This window comes from Oncorhynchus mykiss, chromosome 28, assembly GCF_057628025.1.
Source record: "Oncorhynchus mykiss isolate SJ-2025 chromosome 28, ASM5762802v1, whole genome shotgun sequence".
Classification (NCBI taxonomy): domain Eukaryota; kingdom Metazoa; phylum Chordata; class Actinopteri; order Salmoniformes; family Salmonidae; genus Oncorhynchus; species Oncorhynchus mykiss.
Genome location: NC_143049.1, coordinates 13,046,483 through 13,068,198, shown reverse-complemented (window position 1 = coordinate 13,068,198; position 21,716 = coordinate 13,046,483). Strand labels below are relative to the sequence as shown.

The following is a 21,716-nucleotide window of genomic DNA, read 5'->3' as shown; positions in this document are numbered from 1 at the left end:
GAGCTTATATTCATGAGCTCGCCTTGACTGACAGCTCTTTGAAACACCCAAAATTGTCGTGAGCCATGTAATTGATGACAAGGTGAAAAATGTGCCACATGTCATTCCGAGACCAAATATACGGATAAAAAATATAAAACACAACATGTAAAGTGTTGGTCCCATGTTTTGAGCTGAAAAATATCAGAGAAATGTTTACATCCCTGTTAGTGAGCACTTCTCCATTGCAAAGATAATCCATCCACCTGACAGGTGTGGCATATCAAGAAGCTGATTAAACAGCATGATCATTACACAGCTGCTCCTTGTGCTGGGGACAATAAAAGGCCACTCTAAAAAATGTGTAGTTTTGCACAAGTCAAAACAGCTACGGCCCCAGCTAGGTTATTTCCAAGCAAAAGACTGCCAGTCTCACGGTAATTGGCAGTTAATTAACATAAACACATGTAGCACTCCCAGGTCTGGAGACGCTGAACGTGTTGCTGTATTTAAAAAAGCTGAATAAATCCATTTAAAATACACCACAATAGATCTATTTTAGGTCGGTGTAAAGACATAACAGAATAAGAGTTGGCCTACTGTCTGTTATCTGGCTATGCTCCATTCCATAGGCTGTAGGCTAGTTCCTTTAGCAGACAAGATATGTTCAGGTCCTGTGCCTTTATTATATACTATGATTTTATAGTAAGACGAATATAATTGAGCTGAATAAAAATAGAAAGCATATTTTTCCCATTCTGGAGCAAGTGAGCATATGAAGTGGTCATTTGAAACAGACCCTATGCTCTAGACGTAGAGTTACTTACAAACCTTCAAATGTCAGCAATTTAAAAACATACTGTTGTATATATAGTGTATGTGGACACCCCTTCAAATGAGTGGATTCGGCTATTTCTGACACACCATTGCTGACGTGTATCGAGCACACCGCCATGCAATCTCCATAGACAAACATTGGCAGTAGAATGGCCTTACTGAAGAGCCCAGTGACTTTAAATGAGCACAGTCGTAGGATTTCTGCCCTGCTAGAGCTGCACCGGTCAACTGTAAGTGCTGTTATTGTGAAGTGGAAACATCTAGGAGCAACAACGGTTCAGCTGTGAAGTGATAGGCCACACAAGCTCACAGAACGGGACCGCCTGGTGCTGCAGTGTGTAGTGCGTAAAAATCGTCTGTCCTCGGCTGGAACACTCACTACCGAGTTCCAAACTGCACAAGAACTGTTCGTCAGGAGCTTAATGAAATGGGTTTCAACGGCAGAGCAGCCGCACACAAGCCTAAGATCACCAGGCGCAATGCCAAGCGTCGGCTGGAGTGGTGTAAAGCACGCCGCCATTGGATTCTGGAGAAGCGGAAACGCGTTCTCTGGAGTGATGAATTGCACTTCACCATCTGGCAGTCCGATGGACGAATCTGGGTTTGGCCCCATAGTCTGGGTTTGTCCTACAGTTTGTCCTACAGTATGTTGATGGTTTTGTTTTGGATATATTTCACACCTAGGGTACTTACATTTTCTCCTAATAATATTTTAGTATTTTTTCCCACATATAAATACAGTATGTTTTGTTATTAAGTAATATATTTCAACACTTGTAATTATTTATTTGAACTCTCCTGGACTGAAAGGCCGAATGTCAGCCACAAATCTGAATGTACTCAACTCAGTGTAATGTTCAATAGAGTACCTCATTGACCTCATTACATCAGATGTCCATCATCCAGGAAACACCACCAAACAGTAGTTGGCATCAATTAACCTTGACTTCAAGGTCATCAGAAGTATGGCACAGGTCATTTTACTATTTGAAGAATTAGCTGGATGTCCCCTGGAGTCATTCCAAGGTGTCTACAGTAACAACATGAGGATGGGGATCTGATAATGGGACATTAAAAGGCTATACATTTTGCACCAGAAAATGAAAGATGATTCCAGCATGGAGAGGATACCCACTGTGGAGAGGATACCCACTGTGGAGAGGAAATCCAATTGGCAAAAACTGGTTGAATTAACATTGTTTCCACATTTCAACCCCACCCCCCCACCCCCCCCCCCCCCAAAAAAAAATATGTGATGAAGTTGAATCCATGTGGAAAACTCATTTGGAGTTGCAAAAAGTCAAACGTAAGGGCATTCTGTACGTTTTTTTTCACCAAACTTTTAACCTAAATCCAATGACATGGTGTCATTTCACGTTGAATTCAGAATTACTGGACAACTCAACCCAAATGTAAATCAAAACTTGACGTTGAACTGACGTCTTTGCCCAGTGGGTAGGGAGGTTGCATTTTTGTTATGGGTATTTAATGGTCCCTAGCCCACACCCTGGGCCTGCGCTAATCATTGAGTTACGACCAAATTACTTTGGCTTTGCCTGTGGAGTCAATCTGAACAGATAGGGACGTTGGACTGGAAGTAAATACATCCATATCCAGCCAGTGGCCCCAGTGAATACTAACTAGTAAGTTATTCTTGGCAGAAGCCCCAATCAGAGGCAGGAAAAGCTCTGTGCTTGAATGAACATCCTCTCGTTGACTGCTCCTATTATTTTACTCTGTGTGCGGGGGATCATTAACCTCTAATGTTTTCAACCCAATTACTATTGGAGTCCCCTGGAGGATAGTCAAATGGAATAAGGTGTACAATCTAGCATGTACTGGATGTGTCTGTTTGTTCTACATCTCAATTGGAAACAAGACATCGCAGTCTGTTACGGCAACGCCGCTGACCGCAAGGCTGTACGGAGGGTGGCACGCTCAGCCGAACGCACCATTGGGTGCCCACACTGCCTGCCCTCCAGGACACCTACATCAGCAGGTGTCGCAGGAAGGCCAATAACATCATCAGTGAACTCAGCCACCCGAGCCACGACCTGTTCTTTCCGCTTTCATTACTGGAGTATCGTGGCAAAAACTGTCAGACTGGCCAATCACTTCTACCTGCGGACCATCAGACTGCTGAATACCCACCACTAGGCAGCTACCAGCTCCCCCCGCTCCCCCTGTGTCAGGCCAAAGAGTTCAATCTTGGTGTCATCAGACCAGAGAATCTTGTTTCTTATGGTCTGAGAGTCCTTTACATGCCTTTTGTCAAACTCCAAGCGGGCTGTCATGTGCATTTTACTGAGGAATGGCTTCCGTCTGCCCACTCTAACATAAAGGCCTGATTGGTGGAGTGCTGCAGAGATGGTTGTCTTTCTGGAAGTTTCTCCCATCTCCACAGAGGAATTCTGGAGCTCTGTCAGCGTGACCATCGTGTTATTGGTCACCTCCCTGACCAAGGCCCAAATCTCTCCCGATTGCTCAGTTTTGCCAGGCGGACAGCTCTAGGAAGAGTCTTGATGGTTCCAAATCTCTTCCATTTAAGAATGATGGAGGCCACTGTGTTCGTGGGGACCTTCAATGCTGCAGAAATGTTTGCATACCCTTCCCAGATTTGTGCCTCACATTCCTGTCTCAGAGAACTACGGACAATTCCTTCGACTTCATGGTTTATTTTTTTTGCTCTGACATACACTGTCAACTGTGGGACCTTAAATAGACAGGTGTGTGCCTTTCCAAATATTGTCCAATGAAATGAATTTACCACAGGTGGACTCCAATCAAGTTGTAGACACAGTAAAAGGATGATCAATGGAAACAGGATGCGCCTGAGCTTAATTTCAAGTCTCCTAGCAAAGGGTCTGAATAATTATGTGTATTCAGTACCAGTCAAAAGTTTGGACACACCTACTCATTCAACGGTTTTTCTTTATTTTTACTATTTTCTAGATTGTAGAATAATAGTGAAGACATCAACACTATGAAATAACATGCAGTAACCAAAAAAGTTGAAACAAATCCAAAAATATTTTATATTTGAGATTCTTCAAAGTAGCCACCCTTTGCCTTGATGACAGCTTTGCACACTCTTGGCATTCTCTCAACTAGCTTCATGAGGTAGTCACCTGGAATGTGTTTCAAATAACAGGTGTGCCTTGTTAAGCTAATTTGTGGAATTTCTTTCCTTCTTAATGCATTTGAGATAATCAGTTGTGTTGTGACAAGGTAGGGGTGGTATACAGAAGATAGCCCTATTTGGTAAAAGTCCAAGTCCATATTAAGGCAAGAACAGCTCAAATAAGCAAAGAGAAACGACAGTCCATCATTGCTTCAAGACAAGGTCAGTCAATCTGTAAAATGTTAAGAACTTTGAAAGTTTCTTCAAGTGCAGTCGCAAAAACAATCAAGCCCTACGATGAAACTGGCTCTCATGAGGACCACCACAAGAAAGGATGACCAAGAGTTACCTCTGCTACAGAGGATAAATTCATTAGAGTTAAATGCAACTCAGATTGCAGCCAAACTAAATGCTTTACAGAGTTCAAGTAACAGACACATCTCAACATCAACTGAGGAGGAGACTGCGTGAATCAGAGGAGACTGCGTGAATCAGGCCTTCATGGTCGAGTTGCTGCAAAGAAACCACTACTAAAGGACCCCAATAAGAAACTTGCTTGCTCCAAGAAAAACAAGCAATTAGACCAGTGGAAATTTGTCCTTTGGTCTGATGAGTCCAAATTTGAGATTTTTGATTCCAACCGCCATGTCTTTGTGAAACGCAGAGTAGGTGAACGATCTCCACATGTGTGGTTCCCACCGTGAAGCATGGAGGAGAAGGTGTAATGGTGTGGGGGTGCTTTGCTGAAGACACTGTCAGTGATTTATTTCCAATTCAAGGCACATTTAACCAGCATCACTATCACAGCATTTAGCAGCGATGCGCCATCCCATCTGGTTTGCGCTTAGTCCCACTATCATTTGTTTTTCAACAGGACAATGACCCAACACACCACCAGGCTCTGTGAGTGCTATTTGATCAAGAAGGAGAGCGATGGAGTGCTGCATCAGATGACCTGGCCTCCACAAACACACAATCTCAACCCAATTGAGATGGTTTGGGATGAGTTGGACCACAGAGTGAAGGAAAAGCAGGCAACAAGTGCTCAGCATATGTGGGAACTCCTTCAAGACTGTTGGAAAAGCATTCCAGGTGAAGCTGGTTGAGAGAATGCCAAGAGTGTGCAAAGCTGTCATTAAGGCAAAGGGTGGCTACTTTGAAGAATCTAAAATATTTGGGGATTTGTTTAACACTTTTTTGGTTACTACATGATTCAATATGTGTTATTTCATAGTGTTGATGTTTTCGCTATTATTCTACAATGTAGAACATTTAAAAAAATAAAGAAAAACCCTTGAATGAGTTGAATGAGGTGTGTCCAAACTTTTGATTGGTACAGTAAGGTATTTCTGTTTCTTATTTTTCATAAAATTTCTAAAAACCTGTTTTCGCTTTGTCATTATGGGGTATTGTGTGTCGATTGATGAGAACATATATATTGAATCAATTTTAGAATAATGCTGTGACGTAACAAAATGTGGAAAAAGTAAAGAGGTCTGAATACTTTCCAAATGCACTGTAGCTCCCACATTTGGCCAATCAGTGTACGCACCATTGACCGAAGTTTCGTCAAAATGGGGCCAGTGCTGTCTGAGATATCACGTGACTAACGGACAGAGACAGATCCACAGTCCCCTCCCCGATTTCATCATGGGGGACAATGAACAATTTCCTGCAGCAGTCAGATATCAGTCGAATTACATAACAACAGAAAGTAGGCTACTTGGTGTAAGAATGCAAGATATATAACTTACACTACATGACCAGAACTATGTGGACACCTGCTCATCGAACATCATTCCAAAATCATGGGCATTAATATGGAATTGGTCCCCCCTTTGCTGCTATAACAGCTTTCCACTAGATGTTAGAACGTTGCTGCAGTGACTTGCTTCCATTCAGCCAAAGTCGGGCACTGATGTTGGGCGATTTAAACCTGGCTCACAGTCGCCGTTCCAATTCATCCCAAAGGTTTTCGAAGGGGTTGAGATCAGGGATCTGTGCAGGCCAGTCAAGTTATTCCACACCGATCTCGACAAACCATTTATGTATGGACCTCGTTTTGTGCATGGGGGCATTGTCATGCTGAATCAGGAAAGGGCCTTCCCCAAACTGTTGCCACAAAGTTGGAAGCACAAAATTGTCTAGAATGTCATTGCATGCTGTAATGTTAAGATTTCCCTTCACTGGAACTAAGAGGCCTAGCCCGAACCATGAAAAACAACCCCCCCACCACCAAAGTTTACAGTTAGCACTATGCATTGGAGCAGGTAGCATTCTCCTGGCTTCCACCAAACCCAGATTAGTCCTCCGGGCTGCCAGATGATGAAGCAGGATTCATCACTCCAAAGAACTCGTTTCCACTGCTCCAGAGTCCAATGGCAGAGAGCTTTACACCACTCCAGTCGACGCTTGGCATTGCGCATGGGGATCTTAGGCTTGTGTGCGGCTGCTCGGCCATGGAGACCTATTTCATGAAGCTCCCGACGATCACTTCTTGTGGTGATGTTGCTTCCAAAGGCAATTTTGAACTCGGTAGTGAGTGTTGCAACCAAGGACAGACAAATTTTACATGCTATGCGCTTCAGCACTCAGCAGTCTCGTTCTGTGCGCTTGTGTGTCCTAACATTTCGCGGCTGAGCCGTTGTTGCTTGTAGACGTTTCCACTTCACAATAACAGCAATTATAGTTGACCCGGGGAGCTCTAGCAGGGCAGAAATGTTACGAACTGACTTGTTGGAAAGGTGGCATCCTGCGACAGTGCCACATTGAAAGTCACTGAGCTCTTCAGTAAGGCCATTTTACTGCCAATGTTTGTCTATGGAGATTGCATGGCCGCATGCTCAATTTTATACACCTGTCAGCAACGGTTGTGGCAGAAATAGCCAAATCCACTAATTTGAAGGGGTGTCCACATACTTTTGTCTATGTATGTATTACTTCTGTGTTACTGCAAGGGACAAAGAACCATTTGGTCATGTTTAGTTATCATACATGGCAACCACAAATAGACTCAAATTCATGTACAGCTTTGATCCTAACCCCTCCGAAAGACACACAAACACACACAGGTTGAAGGTTGGAGAGGTTGATTTGAAGTGTTCCAGCTAAATCTATCCCTGAAGTGGTCAGGGTGGCCCATAGCGACAGATGCTTCCAGTAGAAGGTGTATTGTGTTCTTCTCCTCGACACGCTTGATACATGCATTACCTGGTTCTCAAAAAGTCACATTCACAGCTTACCATCTTTGATACCAGAAAATGTGGCAATAATCAAGTTAATATCAGACAGTGATCTGCAAACAAACAAGGTAAAATGTTTGTATTAGATAAGGTTAACTGTAAAGCATGTTTTGTACACAATTGTTTGTAAGCCAGTGAAGTTGAAAAGCCTTGGTTATTCTGTATTTGCTAAATCAACCAAATGTAGATCACAAAAAAAAGGTTCAAGCGAGTTCCTGCTGCTCCTTTGTCTCGGTTCTTGTGATTGCAGTAAATGTGCTCACTGAGGCCAACTAGCGCATGGAATATCAACCACTACTGCGAAGGGAGCAGAGAACCCTTACCTAGTAGTATCACTGCTCCCTATCATCTGTCTCAAAGAATCAGTGCAGTGGCGATTTAAGCATGTAAATGTTGCACTGAATGACGAATCGCCACTGTGGCCTAGATCCTTCCATATTCCCTTTTGTAGGTCTGTGTGGCTCAGTCAGTAGAACATGGAGCTTGCGACGCCATGGGTCATGGGTTCGATTCCTGCTGGGATAACCCATACCACTTCTGTAAGTTGCTTTCAATAAAAGTGTCTGCTAACTTGCATAAATGATTTGTCAACTTGTTCCTACCATATTGAATTGTATATAAATGCATATAGAAACACATCCGTATAGGACATTCCCTCTATCTTTGACCCTGTGCATTGAGACATTACCTGGTTCAAACAACAGTGTTCATTAGTAGTGCTTAGCCTCGGCCTCGTCATACCCTCTCCATAATATCCCAACTGTTTATTTCTAATCTGTGTCCTCCAGCAGACACATGCCCCACCACCTGATGTCCACATTAACGGTGTTGAGCAATGTCGAGCCCTTATCTGTGACCCCAGAGAGACTTGATGCATTCCCTCCCTCTCTGCTTCTCATCAGCTACTGGTAAACGGTCAGAACCCGCTGTGGCAGATGGGGGAGCGACACTGCTGAGGTATGTAACCTAGTAATTGTTTTGAAGTTGGAGGTGAAGTTCATTTGGCCATGGTTATCATCATCTGTGAAGAAGGGGGCGAAAGAAGAGAACTGTGTACAGTCAAATCTAGGAGGAACGAGGTGCCACTCAACTGCTCGGTCAAGCAGTCACGACTTACTATATTTTTATTTGTATGTTTTCTTTCAGACATTTCACACCAAATAGAAACATACACATATGACTACATCTCCTCTGCCCAGACCCACATGCTCACACCCCCATCCCTGGTGTCTGCATTATAAATAGCCGCATGGGCTTAAATTTGTTTTTCTCAGTCACCCAAGCTATTTCAATAATAAATAATTTGATTTATCCATTGTGTTAATGATGGCAGGTTAATTGATTTCCAAGTTTTTAATATATGTTTTTTTTTTTTAAATGAGTGATAAGAGAATGGTCCAGCCCATTGTGTATCTCACAACACCCCCACACAGTATGCCGTGTCTTGAAATGTGCAGACAGGCAGATTAAAAGTACGTTTACATTGTAACACTTCTGACATCTGTCTTTCTAGCTCCGCCCATAACTTTTGGACTTCATTGCATTCCCAGAAAGCATGGATTATTGAATCACTGTTAGTTTTACACTTAAGACATGACTCTGCTGTTGTGCTGTAGAATTTGTGAATTTTGTCACTTGTATAATACATTCTATACATTGGTTTATACCGGATTAAGCGTATATTTTCGTTAACTGTAATTGCTTTAGTTATGCTCCAACTTTCCCTCCATCTTGTGCCAACATCAGTTATTTTTAAGTCTTGGTTCCAAAAGTAGATTTTTTTCTAAGAGATTGTCAGTTGCATATGCTCTCCGCAAGGTTTTGTATTGCTTACCTATCATATGAACATCCTTTTCTGACTCAAATAAAATTCCCTCAAGGTTGCTAAAAGATTTCCAATCTAAATTTTGTGATGTGTAACTTTTAAGTTGCATGTTTTTGAAACTCTACATTGGTCAGTCCAAAATATATTTTTAATTCTGTCATGGCAATAAATGTATTTCCTGTTACCACGTCATTTATGGTTTCTATGCCTTTAGTTTTCCATGTGGATCAATTTATAGGTAAATTCTGAAAAGCTATCCAAGGATTGTTTGATAAGGTTGTGTTTTTAGGGAGTGATATTGCTTCTTGTAGAATACGTTTCATTTTCTTCCATATTCTTACAGTGTTCTTAACTATCTTAACTATCCGCCTTATCTCAGCTCACTGGTCACCATAGCAACACCCACTCGTAGCACACGCTCCAGCAGGTATGTTGCAATGTCAATCCCCAAAGCCAACACGTACTTTGGCCGCCTTTCCGTCCAGTTCTCTGCTGACAATGACTGGAACGGTTTACAAAAATCTATGAAGCTGGAGTCTTATATCTCCCTCTCTAACTTTAAGCATCAGCTGTCAGAGCAGCTTACTGATCACTGTACCTGTACACAGCCAATCTGTAAATAGCACACCCAACTACCTCATCCCCATATTATTACTTACCCTCTTGCTCTTTTGCGTCGCAGTATCTCTACTTGCACATCATCATCTGCACATCTATCACTATTATCTATCACTATAATCAGTATTAATGCTAAATTGTAATTAATAGTGGGGCTACTTTGTCCCAAAATGTTGAATAGAATTCTATGGGAAAGCAATCCACTCCTGTTGCTATTCTCTGTGTGAATATTTTTAACAGTATCTAATATTTATTCTTAGGTGATTCTCTTTTTTTAGTGATGATTTTTTTGTCTGCTGATAATTGCTTCAGAGTTGTTGAGTCTAAGAAGGCTATAGGAACCACTCAACTGTTCAAATTGGATTGATATCGATTTTCATAGAAGATTTTAAAGTTGTCATTAATTGCATTGTTTTTCCTTACTGCTTTTGTACCTTTATCTTCAAAGATGATAATTGCTTTAGCATGTATTCATTTTGTGAGAGCTGCGAGATGTTTACCAGGTTTATTTTCCATGAAGTAATATGCTTTATCTGAGTTAAACCTGTAGTTGTTGGCTCTCTTCAAAAGTTATATATCGCATTAAAGGCATCCCAAATTATATCGGGGGTTGGCTTTTCTCTGTCCTCTGCCTACATGTGTAATGGTAAAGGTTTAAAATGTTTAGTTTCTGTATTTAATACGTTTTGGTTCCAGAAAATGTGCTCCGTTCATTCTCAAAACTGTCGCTAAGTGTATTGGTGTAATTAAACGGAGGATGATTCGATATCTCTATATCAGGAATTTTTGAATCCAGAAAAATGGAGTCAATTCTTGAATAGCTTTTCTTACTTTGAGGGGGAAAAAAGGAATAGTCTTTTGTAGTTGGGACTCATATTTTCAGCCTCTTTGGAGGCCCCCTAAATGTGCCCTCTTTTCCAGCCACACAAACAGAGTGATTTGTCTCTTAGCCTTGTCTCCTCGGTGAGATATCAACACCTCCTGGTCCACCATTTACAGTCTTGTTGCTCAAACAGAAGCACCCATAACACCCCAAAGTTTAGTTATAAGTGTCTCTCATTTTCGAAATGTGCTGCACTGCAGAAACTCAACAAAGTGTTCCTAGTCTGTTAAACACATCAGCATACTGGACTCTTGCTTCAAACATGCCTCTTGTGCTGAGAGCAAATATGGAGGCTAAAATATGAACACATCCAACTGTAGAACGTTGGTCAGGTTATACAAAGTACCAGACCAAACTACAAATTAGCTATGCAACAACAATTGTCAAATGTCACACACCACACAATGTCACACACAGCAAAATGTTCATATTGATCATATCAGAAGTTAATGATTAAAGACGCACTCCAGCTATTTTGTATATATACAGTAATGTTCACACACTTAAGGGTGTTTTGTAGACACAACTGCAAACTTCAGGAGTTGGCCATTCAAGGATTTGGTCTGATGGGTTTACTCTGATGTCATCGGCCTCCCCCCTTACTTGTTGCCCCCCCCCCCGACAATAAAATCATGGCATTGACAAATGTCACTGAACCTAAGTACATTCCATAGAGAGGATCAATCTGACAAAAGCACTGGCTCGTTTTGAAACGACACAAACCTTTCTTGCATAAAACACAGCACTGAAGATGGTGGTAAAAAAAAGCTAGAAATTCCACTGAAGTGTTACTTTTATAACAGCTGATTAATGTTAATGTCCACTTAGCCCATTCTCTTCAGAAGGCCCTGCCAGCTGCATACCGGAGACGACTAAAAGTTGCACACAGAAGCAGTTGTCTTTACTTCAGAGAACACATCATTCATCTAAGAGACACACGTGAGCATGCACACACACACTCAAACAAACACTTTACCAGCTACACACTAACCAGTAGTCCAGTGTGGCAATGCAATGTACAATTTCTCCTTATCTATTTGGTTTCTGTCCACCTCCTTCTGGAGGCATGGGAACAGGCCTCGGAGTATCTAACATCACACGTCAGCCTGGCTTGACCATTGGACAGATTATTATGGGGTTATCTTTTTCTTCACACAATAGCAGGGGCAATACAGGGGACTAAAAGCTTTCAAAAGACTTGAGATTATTTTAAATGTCAGGAAATGTGCGGTCTGAGAACTGGGAGATGGGGACAATGTTCCTAGGGTTGAATCATTTGACGTCATCCTGTCATAGACTACAGCCCGACTGAGGGCAGAACATGCGGAACATGCAGTCATTCAGACAATGAGACTGCACTCACGGAGAGCACGCGCATGTAATGGTTGATACATTTTAGAGGTGTATTAGTGCCATCATCTGGCCTCATGTAAAACTACACATCCATCAATAAGTAGGCTATTAATTACAATTAACATCCAGGGAATACACGATAAATCATCCATGTTGAACTGGTTATAAAACAACGTTTTTGCACAATATCTAAAGGCCAGCAATGTATTGGATTTTGCAATGCCTATGCCTCGTTTTTAATAGTGAGTTGACGATGGTTTTCAATTTATACCTGTGTTTATGATGATCTTCCTAGTAAACTTTGACAAGCATACGTCACAAAATCTAAATACCGTCAGAGCAGAAGACTCAAGAAGTAAATTGTATTTCTGTTACATAACTGTAACATTACTTTTTGAACCATGCGTTTCAATGTTGCCATCCTGAATGCACCCCATTTGAACCGGATCTAAAACTCCCGTCGGGGTCACGCTTATTGTGAGGAAATAGCTATGTCTCCTCCGATCTTATTCAACTTCAACGATGCAAAAGATACATTTACTGTAAGAACTTGTCTTCAATATGGTGTATTTCAGGATCTCTTCTATGCTTAAATGAAGTTGTTTATCACATCTTTTTTTAGAAACGCTTACAATAACTTTGCAAGCCGAGCATGATTCATTACATTAACCACGCGTTAGCTAGCTAGCTAGATAACGTTGGCAGATTATGTGTAGTCTCAAGAAAACTAAACTAGTATTCTTTGTTGATTTGTTATATATCTCACCTAGGCCGCAACCAGAAGTGCGTTGGACAACAAAACCAGCAAACCTTTGATAAACGCATTCAACCAGATCACTGGAAAGTACGTCAAGTAAATACAAACGTTAGCTAGCTAACGGACTATATTAATTAAATTATCTCTAGGCTATGCCTCTTCTGCCCACCTCATGACCGTGCCTGCCTACTTGTCTCTCCACAGTGAGACAGAGAAGAAGACCACCCTTGACCAAGCTCTAAGGCAGGTCCTGGAGGAGCAGATTGTAAGTTGAAAGTGTATTTTATCTATAGTATATTGAATTTATTTGGGTCAACAGACATATACAACAAAATGCACAATGTGGACCTAGAGGATATGACTTGAAAGTATTAATTAAAATGTTTTCTTCCAAAGTGGTCCTCGATGGTGAAATCAATAAAACATAATGATTTAAAAGACGAGACAAAAAAAAATTACATACATGTATATAGACATCCAAAAAAGTGTCACTATTCACTGCACTTCTCCCTAACCTTGAAAATAAACCATATTCATTTCACATTAAAACAATCTATTAATTGCCCATCATACCTATCCTTCAAATAAATACACCTGACCGGCAGTGGAGTGATTTCCCTTACTTAAACAACCTTGTCCAAATGAAAAATGTTACCTTTTACTATTGATCTCCAAGGGAAGGCTATTCCATAGACAAATGCCTGTATGGAAAAACGTGCTCCTCGCGGTACTGTTTACTATTGGGATTTTACAAGACATAACACTAGATCTGGTATTGTAACTGCAGCAAAACTGTATAAAATAAAAGAGTAAATATTATTTGGTCAAAATAGACCATATCAATGTGGTTTTTCATATAACCTGGGGCGCGATCATTTTAAGATGTCAAACATATGCTTAAGTTTAAGTTGGTCCACTCTGGACACCAAAGACAACACGCCCATCTTCCAGAACTCCTGTACCCCTATGTGGGTCCTAGGGGGGACATTCAGCATATACCTGATAACATTATTTTGCATGACCTGCATTCTCTTTTTCAGCTTTTTTGATAGCCCACTAGACCAAGCAGAGAAGGCATAATCAAAATGACACGGAATAGAGGTTGAGACAAGCAGTTTCTTAACGTTAATGTTAAAGTATCTAGTGTTACGATATAAACATTTCAATATGTTTTCTATTTTAGAAACAATTTTAGCAGCAATCAGGTCTCCAGAAAGGGATTGATCTAGGGACACCAAGATCTCCTTGCCTGCACAGTTTACCGTTACCCTGTCAGTCCTAGGAAATCTATGTTTATCCCAAATGTAGTGACAATTCGTTGTCAGACAAACCATCTCTAACAAAATGCAATTCCTTACTCAGGGTCTCCTCTATGTAAACTAAACTCAGCAAAAAAACATACGTCCTCTCACTGTCAACTGCGTTTATTTTCAGCAAACTTAACGTGTAAATATTTGTATGAACATAAGATTCAACAACTGAGACACAAACTGAACAAGTTCCACAGTCATGTGACTAACAGAAATGGAATAATATGTCCCTTAACAAAGGGGGGTCCAAATAAAAAGTAACAGTCTGTATCTGGTGTGGCCACCAGCTGCATTAAGTACTGCAGTGCATCTCCTCCTCATGGACTGCGCCAGATTTACCAGTTCTTGCTGTGAGATGTTACCCCAATCTTCCACCGAGGCACCTGCAAGTTCCTGGACATTTTGGGGGGGAATGGCCCTAGCACTCACCCTTTGATCCAACAGGTCCCAGATGTACTCAATGGGATTGAGATCTGGGCTCTTCGCTGGCCATGGCAGAACACTGACATTCCTGTCTTGCAGGAAATCACGCACAGAACGAGCAGTATGGCTGGTGGCATTGTCATGCTGGAGGGTCATGTCAGGATGAGCCTGCAGGAAGGGTACCACATGAGGGAGGAGGATGTCTTCCCTATAACGCACAGTGTTGAGATTGCCTGCGATGACAACAAGCTCAGTCCGATGATGCTGTGACACACCGCCATGACGGACCCTCCACCTCCAAATCGATCCCGCTCCAGAGTACAGGCCTCGGTGTAACGCTCATTCCTTCAACGATAAACGTGAATCCGACCATCACCCCTGATGAGACAAAACCGCGACTCGTCAGTGAAGATAACTTTTTGCCAGTCCTGTCTGGTCCAGCGACGGTCGGTTTGTGCCCATAGGTGACGTTGTTGCCGGTGATGTCTGCTGAAGACTTGCCTTACAACAGGCCTGCAAGCCCTCAGTCCAGCACCTCTCAGCCTATTGCGGACAGTCTGAGCACTGATGGAGGGATTGTGCGTTCCTGGTGTAACTTGGGCTGTTGTTGTTGCCATCCTGTACCTGTCCCGCAGGTGTGATGTTCGGATGTACCAATCCTGTGCAGGTGTTGTTACACGTTGTCTGCCACTGAGGACGATCAGCTGTCGTCCTGTAGCACTGTCTTAGGCGTCTCACAGTACGGACATTGCAATTTATTGCCCTGGCCACATCTGCAGTCCTCATGCCTCCTTGCAGCATGCCTAAGGCAAGTTCACGCAGATGACCATGGGCATCTTTCTTTTGGGCGTTTTTCAGAGTCAGTAGAAAGGCCTTTTTTAGTGTCCTAAGTTTTCATAACTGTGACCTTAATTGTTTACCGTCTGTAAGCTGTTAGTGTCTTAACGACCATTCCACAGGTGCATGTTCATTAATTGTTTATGGTTCATTGAACAAGCATGGGAAACAGTGTTTAAAACCTTTACAATGAAGATCTGAAGTTATTTGGAATTTTACAAATTATCTTTGAAAGACAGGGTCCTGAAAAGGGGACTTTTTTGTTGTTGCTGAGTTTACATCCTTCCCTGATACCAGTATGGCTGAATCATCAGCATAAAGCAATAGTTTGCACTTTACTGTATCTGGCATATCATTAATGTATATAAGAAATAAGAGAGGCCCTAAAATGGATCATTGCAGTACTCCACAGGATATTTCTTTGGCCTCTGACAGAACATCACCAACATTACATACTTGTGTTCTGTTGGTTAGATAAGACCTAAACCAATTCCCTGCTACATAGTTTAGACTCATGCATTTCAGTTTCATCAGGAGAATATCACGGTCTACAGTGTCAAAAGCTTTCTGCAAGTCTAACATGACCCTACCTGTATAGTTCCCCTTCTCACTTTCCTGCTTAATGTGGTCAAAAAGGTGGAAAATGCAAGTATCAGTGGAATGAGCTGTTCTAAAGCCAGATTGTAGTTCATAAAGAAGTTTTTGCTCAAGAAGGTATCCCTCAAGTTGATTAAAAACTAATCTCTCAACATCTTTGGATAAGGTGCTGAGGATAGACACCGGCCTGTAGTTTCCTACATTTGTTCTACTGCTCTTCTTGTGGAGTGGAACCACCCGGGCTGTTTTGAGATCCTTGGGAAATGTACCACTACTAATAGAAAGGTTCACAATATGTGTTATCATTTTAGCAGTGACACAAGCACTATCCTTTATGAATCTTGCAGGAAGGTGATCCAGCCCAGTTGATTTGTTTGTGCTCATTAAGCATTGTCGATTGGAAACTTTGTCCTCTGTTACCATGCAAAGCTCAAACAAACCATTTCTGATACCGTTGCTATGGTAAAAGTTGTTAATGAAATGCTGGCCATAGTGTCCAGATCAGGTGGGTGACTTCTTAACCAGAGATGAGGCTATGGTGGTAAAACAAAAAAAAAGTGGTAAAATAATTTGCAACCTTTGCCTGGTCATAACATAAAACATCAATATCCAGGCCAATACTGCAGGATTTTACTTTATGGAGAGTTTTTGGGCCAATGTCCTTTTAAAAAATTTCCACAGTTTCTGAGGCTGATGTAAGTTGTCATTAACGGTGTCTATATAATGTTGGGATTTGGCCTTATCCATTTTGTATCTTGCTTGGTTTCTACAGTTAATATAGGTATACTGCTAGTACGTGGTCATGTTTATGCTCAATTTGCTTTACGAATAATTAGTAAGCTATAGCTGGAGTCGAGTAACATTCTCCCTTTCTCTCCTTTTCTTCTACAGGTGGAAAAGAAAGCACTTGTCGATGACTTCTTGTCTCTCATCTATCTCAGCATTGATGGAGTCACTGAAGGTAAGCAGCAGGCTCAGTGAGGCTGAGCGTCACTTCATAGCATCGTTACATCTACCTCTGTTCTACCTCCTTAGTATTTAATTGATATACATGTCGGACCAGAAATGATGTAGTAATTGTGTAGTAAAGTCCCTTGTCCATGCAGGTATCTGCTCCGCCACTACTCCTTTCCTACTTTTGGGGGATATTCTGGACTGTCTACCTCTTGACCAGTGTGATAAGATCTTCTCCTTTGTTGAAGAGAATGTCTCCACCTGGAAGTCTGTGAGTAGCTTAGTCTGTGTTTCTCTGCGCCGTTTTTAAAAGTACCTTCAATGTAACTCCAGAAGATCTTTCCTTTGGGTATTGAGGAAGTAACGCCAATAATACTTTCTCCTCTCACTTCCAGAACTCCTTCTACACTGCTGGGAAGAACTACCTGTTAAGGATGTGTAATGGTGAGGATAAAGTCACAAAGTTTGTTTGTTTGTTTGTTGTTGTTCCCTTGATATGTGCAGATATTCCATCATGAAACACCTTCTGAACCTGCAGATCTTTTGAGGAGGTTGTCCAAGTCTCAGAACACCGTCTTCTGTGGGCGGATCCAGCTGTTCCTGGCTCGTCTCTTCCCCCTGTCGGAGAAATCAGGTGAGAGGATTACATGGATCTCAGATCACTACAGGAACGAAGCTAATTTGCGTTTAATCGTGGATGTGGACACCCTTGTGTTCTTTTATGTGTTCCTCTGTGTGTTTCAGGTCTGAACTTGCAGAGCCAGTTTAATCTCGACAACATCACAGTGTTCAACAAAAACGAGCAGGAAAGCACTCTCGGTCAAAGGGTAAGGCCTCGTTCTAAGGATTACAGATACTGTATAGCGTGTGAGCTGTTGAATGTGTTAACGATGAATTAACCCTCAACACTAACTCTGTGTTGTATTCTACAGCCCACAGAGGAAAAAGAGGATGGGATGGAGGTAGAGGAGGGGGAGATGGGAGATGAGGAACCTGGTGCACCTGCACCTTGGTTAGCAACATGAGTCCTTGTTCTATCTATCACAATGCTTGGAATCATCATGAACATAGCTATTACACAGAGCCCTATGCCGGCAACTTTTGTTGAACAGCAGCTTGCTTAAACAGGTTTCCACCTATGACATTGCTCCCTTTGTTCGTAGTTCCATCCCCATCGACTACAACCTATACAGGAAGTTCTGGACCCTGCAGGACTACTTTAGAAACCCTGTTCAGTGTTACGAAAAGTTCTCCTGGATTACTTTCCTCAAGGTGACTCTTCTGCCATCTAACCTTTCCTTCTAAAATAATTGTAGAAAAAAAAAAGTTTTTTTATCTGACTAAAAGTATGACACTTTGCTTTAAAATGTTTCTCGTTCAAAACACACTGACCAGGTTTGTTCCTTTCGAGAAGACCGTGAAAATATGTTTGAGTTCATGGAAATGTTCTGTCTGTAGTATTCAGATGAGACGTTGGCGGTGTTTAAGAGCTTCAAGCTGGACGACATGCAGGCTTCGAAGAGGAAGCTGGAGGAGCTGAGGACAGCGGGAGGAGACCACGTCTACTTCGCCAAGTTCCTCACCAGCGAGAAGGTTGCATATCTCACCCTCCTAATCATAAAATAATAGATCTATGCATGGGTGTTTGAGATTGACTACATTGCAGTGAGAGTGCAGAGTCACTTGGTCGACAAAATCACCTTGCGTCCCAAATAAGTCGTCATTATGTGCAATTCTGTGCCTCGACTTGTTTAAACGGATCCCCTCATACACTGAGTCTCCTTTTGACCATCTAGCTAATGGACCTGCAGCTCAGTGACAGTAACTTCCGACGACACATCCTCCTGCAGTACCTTGTCCTGTTCCAGTACCTCAAGGGACAGGTCAAGTTCAAAAGGTGAGATGGCCCAAAAAGATGACCCCCGTGCCACTCCGTCATACCCTATGGCAGTTTGTCTGGCAGAATCCATAATACGCTTTGACTGCTGGTTTGCCTAACTATTTGTCTGTTGCCACAGCTCCAGTTGTATCCTGAATGATGACCAGTGTTTGTGGATGGAGGAGACCACCAAACTGGTGTACCAGGTCTGTGTGTTTTTTTTTCCTCTTTCTCTCTAGTCCGGAGATGGCACATTGTTGGGCATGTTGTACTATCCTGTCTAACTTGTTTCCATGTAGCTTCTCAAAGAGATCCCACCTGATGGAGACAAGTTTGCCACCATGGTCGAGGTAAGACTAGTCTGAATATTCGGGTGTTCCGGACATTTTTGTAATTCCTGCTCGTTCAAACGTTTTCTGAGTAACATCACAACACGTGGCCAACTGTTTGACAAGCCAAGGTGAGACCGGTAAAGGGTTATTGATGACGATGACCGTTTTAAAGTCCTCTCTTATATTTTGACAGCATGTCTTAAACACAGAGGAGAACTGGAACTCGTGGAAAAATGAGGGATGTCCGAGCTTTGTGAAGGACCGGTATGGAATCCTATGTTGTAAAAAATATTCTTTGTCAAGACAAAGTACAAATTGAAAACTCATATCATACATTCAAATGAGGAATATATACAGCGTTAACCTCATGACGATACAAATGTACCCCCCCCCCCAGACCAGTAGATGACAAACCCAAGAGACCCACAAGGAAAAGACAAGCTCCAGAAGATTTCCTGGGTAAAGGCCCTGACAGGAAGGTCTTCATGGGGAAGTAAGTAGCAATTCTAACCTGTCCTCTGTATGGCAGTGATAACTGGGACAGCCTAGTCATGTGTTCTCCAAAACCATAATTGGTTTAGGACGGTTTATATGCCCAGTAGGATGATTGACAATGTCTAGCCCTCACATTTGGGAGTCTTAATGAAAAGTCTTAACGAGTGACTCAGCTTCTCTTGCACTTGGCTTTGCCAAAACACACGCGTTTCTTTTCTTGCAGTGATGAACTCACGAGACTTTGGAATCTGAACCACGACAATATGGCGGCTTGTCAGTCCGAGAGCAGGTGAATGATCATGCGTCACTGTGCAGCTGGTCAAATTTACAAAGATCACATACCTACATGGAAGGTTTTTGTGTATAACTTGCTTGTTGTTCACCCGGTTCAAAATTATTATTTTTTTTCAGTCAACTGTTTGTTGACCCTACATAATGTAAATGTCTTTTCGACAGGGAGTTTATGCCTTCTCTGGAGGATTTCTTTGAAGAGGCCATTGAGCAGGCAGACCCAGCCAACATGGTGGAAAATGAATACAAGTATGCAAATGATTTGGAACTGATGATTGCCTAAAGACCTAACCAATGGTGTAAAGAAAGATCCTGCCATGAGAAAAGTGTTCTGGTGCGATATTCTTCAACTAACCTCCACCCTCCGTGTCATGTAGGGTGGTTCATAACTCTAACTATGGATGGCGAGCCCTGCGTCTGCTGTCCAGGAGGAGTCCTCACTTCTTCCAGCCTACCAACCAGCAGTTCAAGAGCCTGGCCGACTACCTAGAGAGCATGGTCATCAAACTGGCCAAGGAGCTGCCGGTGAGAAGTCTTGTCTGGAACCATGGCTACTCAAAAATTTCATGACGACTTAAGTTGTCATCTTGGCGTCCATGTCTCCACCTCACTCTTGATTGATCCCTTTTCCCCCGTCTTCACAGAAGGACCTTCCGTCTGAGGAGATAAAGACCGGGGAGGAAGACGATGAAGACAACAGTGACACCCTACTCAAGGAGAGCAACGACAGTGCGTTCTAACTTCATAAGACTGAAGTCTATATCATCTAAATATGAGTTATTTTATATGGAATATTTTCTAATATCATCACCTGATTAATTCCTTCATTTTGTGTGCCCCCAGGTCCGAGCATGCAGAACAAGCTGGTGTCCAACCAGCAGATGGATGAGATAGCAGCCAAGCTGGGTGCCCAGTGGAAGACCCTGGCTGGCCAGCTGGAGATAAAGGCCGCAGAGATCCGGGAGATTGAGACAGACAGCGAGGATGTGGACATGCAGGCCAAGCTGCTGCTGGTGGCCTGGCAGGACCGCGAGGGGACACAAGCCACCGTTGAGAGCCTGGTTACAGCCCTCAACGCTGCTGGCTTCCCCAAGATCGCAGACATCCTCAATGAGACATAGATCATTCCACCCATCTATTCCTCTTTTAATGTACCCCCCCCTCCCTGACTTGTCAAGGCTTTCCTTATGTTGGTCTGTAGTTATGCTCAAGGGACATGAACTGTAATTTTGTCCTCTAGAATCGTCAATAAATCTTTTTTCTAAATAAATGCTCTACTTTGACCCCTCAATACACGGTATACTTAATTGTAATGTCTTCTAGCCATACAGGAAGGGCATTTAGATTCATAACACAAATGGGGCACCTCAACCCCCCCCCCCCCCAATGTATTTTAACTAGCACTTGACACCCCATCCATGATCATTTAAGCATGTTCACAATGGAGTAAAATTATCATTTGGGTTCTGATAAAGTTGAGCTCATGGCATATCAATAAAAGTAAAAAAAATTGATGTAGCAATCACACATTTCCCCCTTTAAATGAATCAAAACGGTTTACTTTGACCATTTATGAAAAGCAATGTCAACTTATTACAGAGAGACCGTCATATTCTTACACATCGTAGTTGGCATGTACAGTGAAGCGTTATAGTCAGTTTCACAGCAGAGATGTTGAACTGCTCGTATGCGGGGGGGGGGGGTTCTCCAATACCCTGAACCTTCCCTTCAAATAAAATGTATCTTAAAACAATGTTGCTTGGCCAAAGACTTCTGTACAAGCGGATTAGTTATGACATAAGCACCTTGTTCAAGGCTTTAAAAAAAATACACAATGTTTATAAAACATTTAATTAATGAAACTGCAGAACTAAATCTAGCAAAACCTCTCAAGGATCCAGTCCAGAGATGGCCTGGCTTTGATAGATAAACTACCTCATGTTGATGCTGGATGGGTTTACAAGCATGTGTCAAAGAGTAAAA

General features: G+C 42.2%; 1 protein-coding gene across 1 annotated transcript; it reads left to right on the top strand.

Annotated features, from left to right (window-relative positions):
• Window positions 1-12,194: 12,194 nt before the first annotated feature.
• Window positions 12,195-21,003, top strand: thoc1 (THO complex 1). The gene is made up of 21 exons (XM_021589156.3): window positions 12,195-12,400; window positions 12,629-12,702; window positions 12,820-12,880; window positions 16,674-16,743; window positions 16,889-17,007; window positions 17,132-17,180; window positions 17,275-17,370; window positions 17,481-17,563; window positions 17,669-17,748; window positions 17,900-18,008; window positions 18,195-18,329; window positions 18,533-18,633; window positions 18,755-18,821; window positions 18,915-18,965; window positions 19,141-19,211; window positions 19,345-19,440; window positions 19,666-19,731; window positions 19,899-19,982; window positions 20,111-20,258; window positions 20,378-20,462; window positions 20,577-21,003. Exons 1-21 carry the CDS (start codon window positions 12,350-12,352, stop codon window positions 20,852-20,854), a joined length of 1,974 nt encoding a protein of 657 aa, XP_021444831.1. The 5' UTR covers window positions 12,195-12,349; the 3' UTR covers window positions 20,855-21,003.
• Window positions 21,004-21,716: the final 713 nt, after the last annotated feature.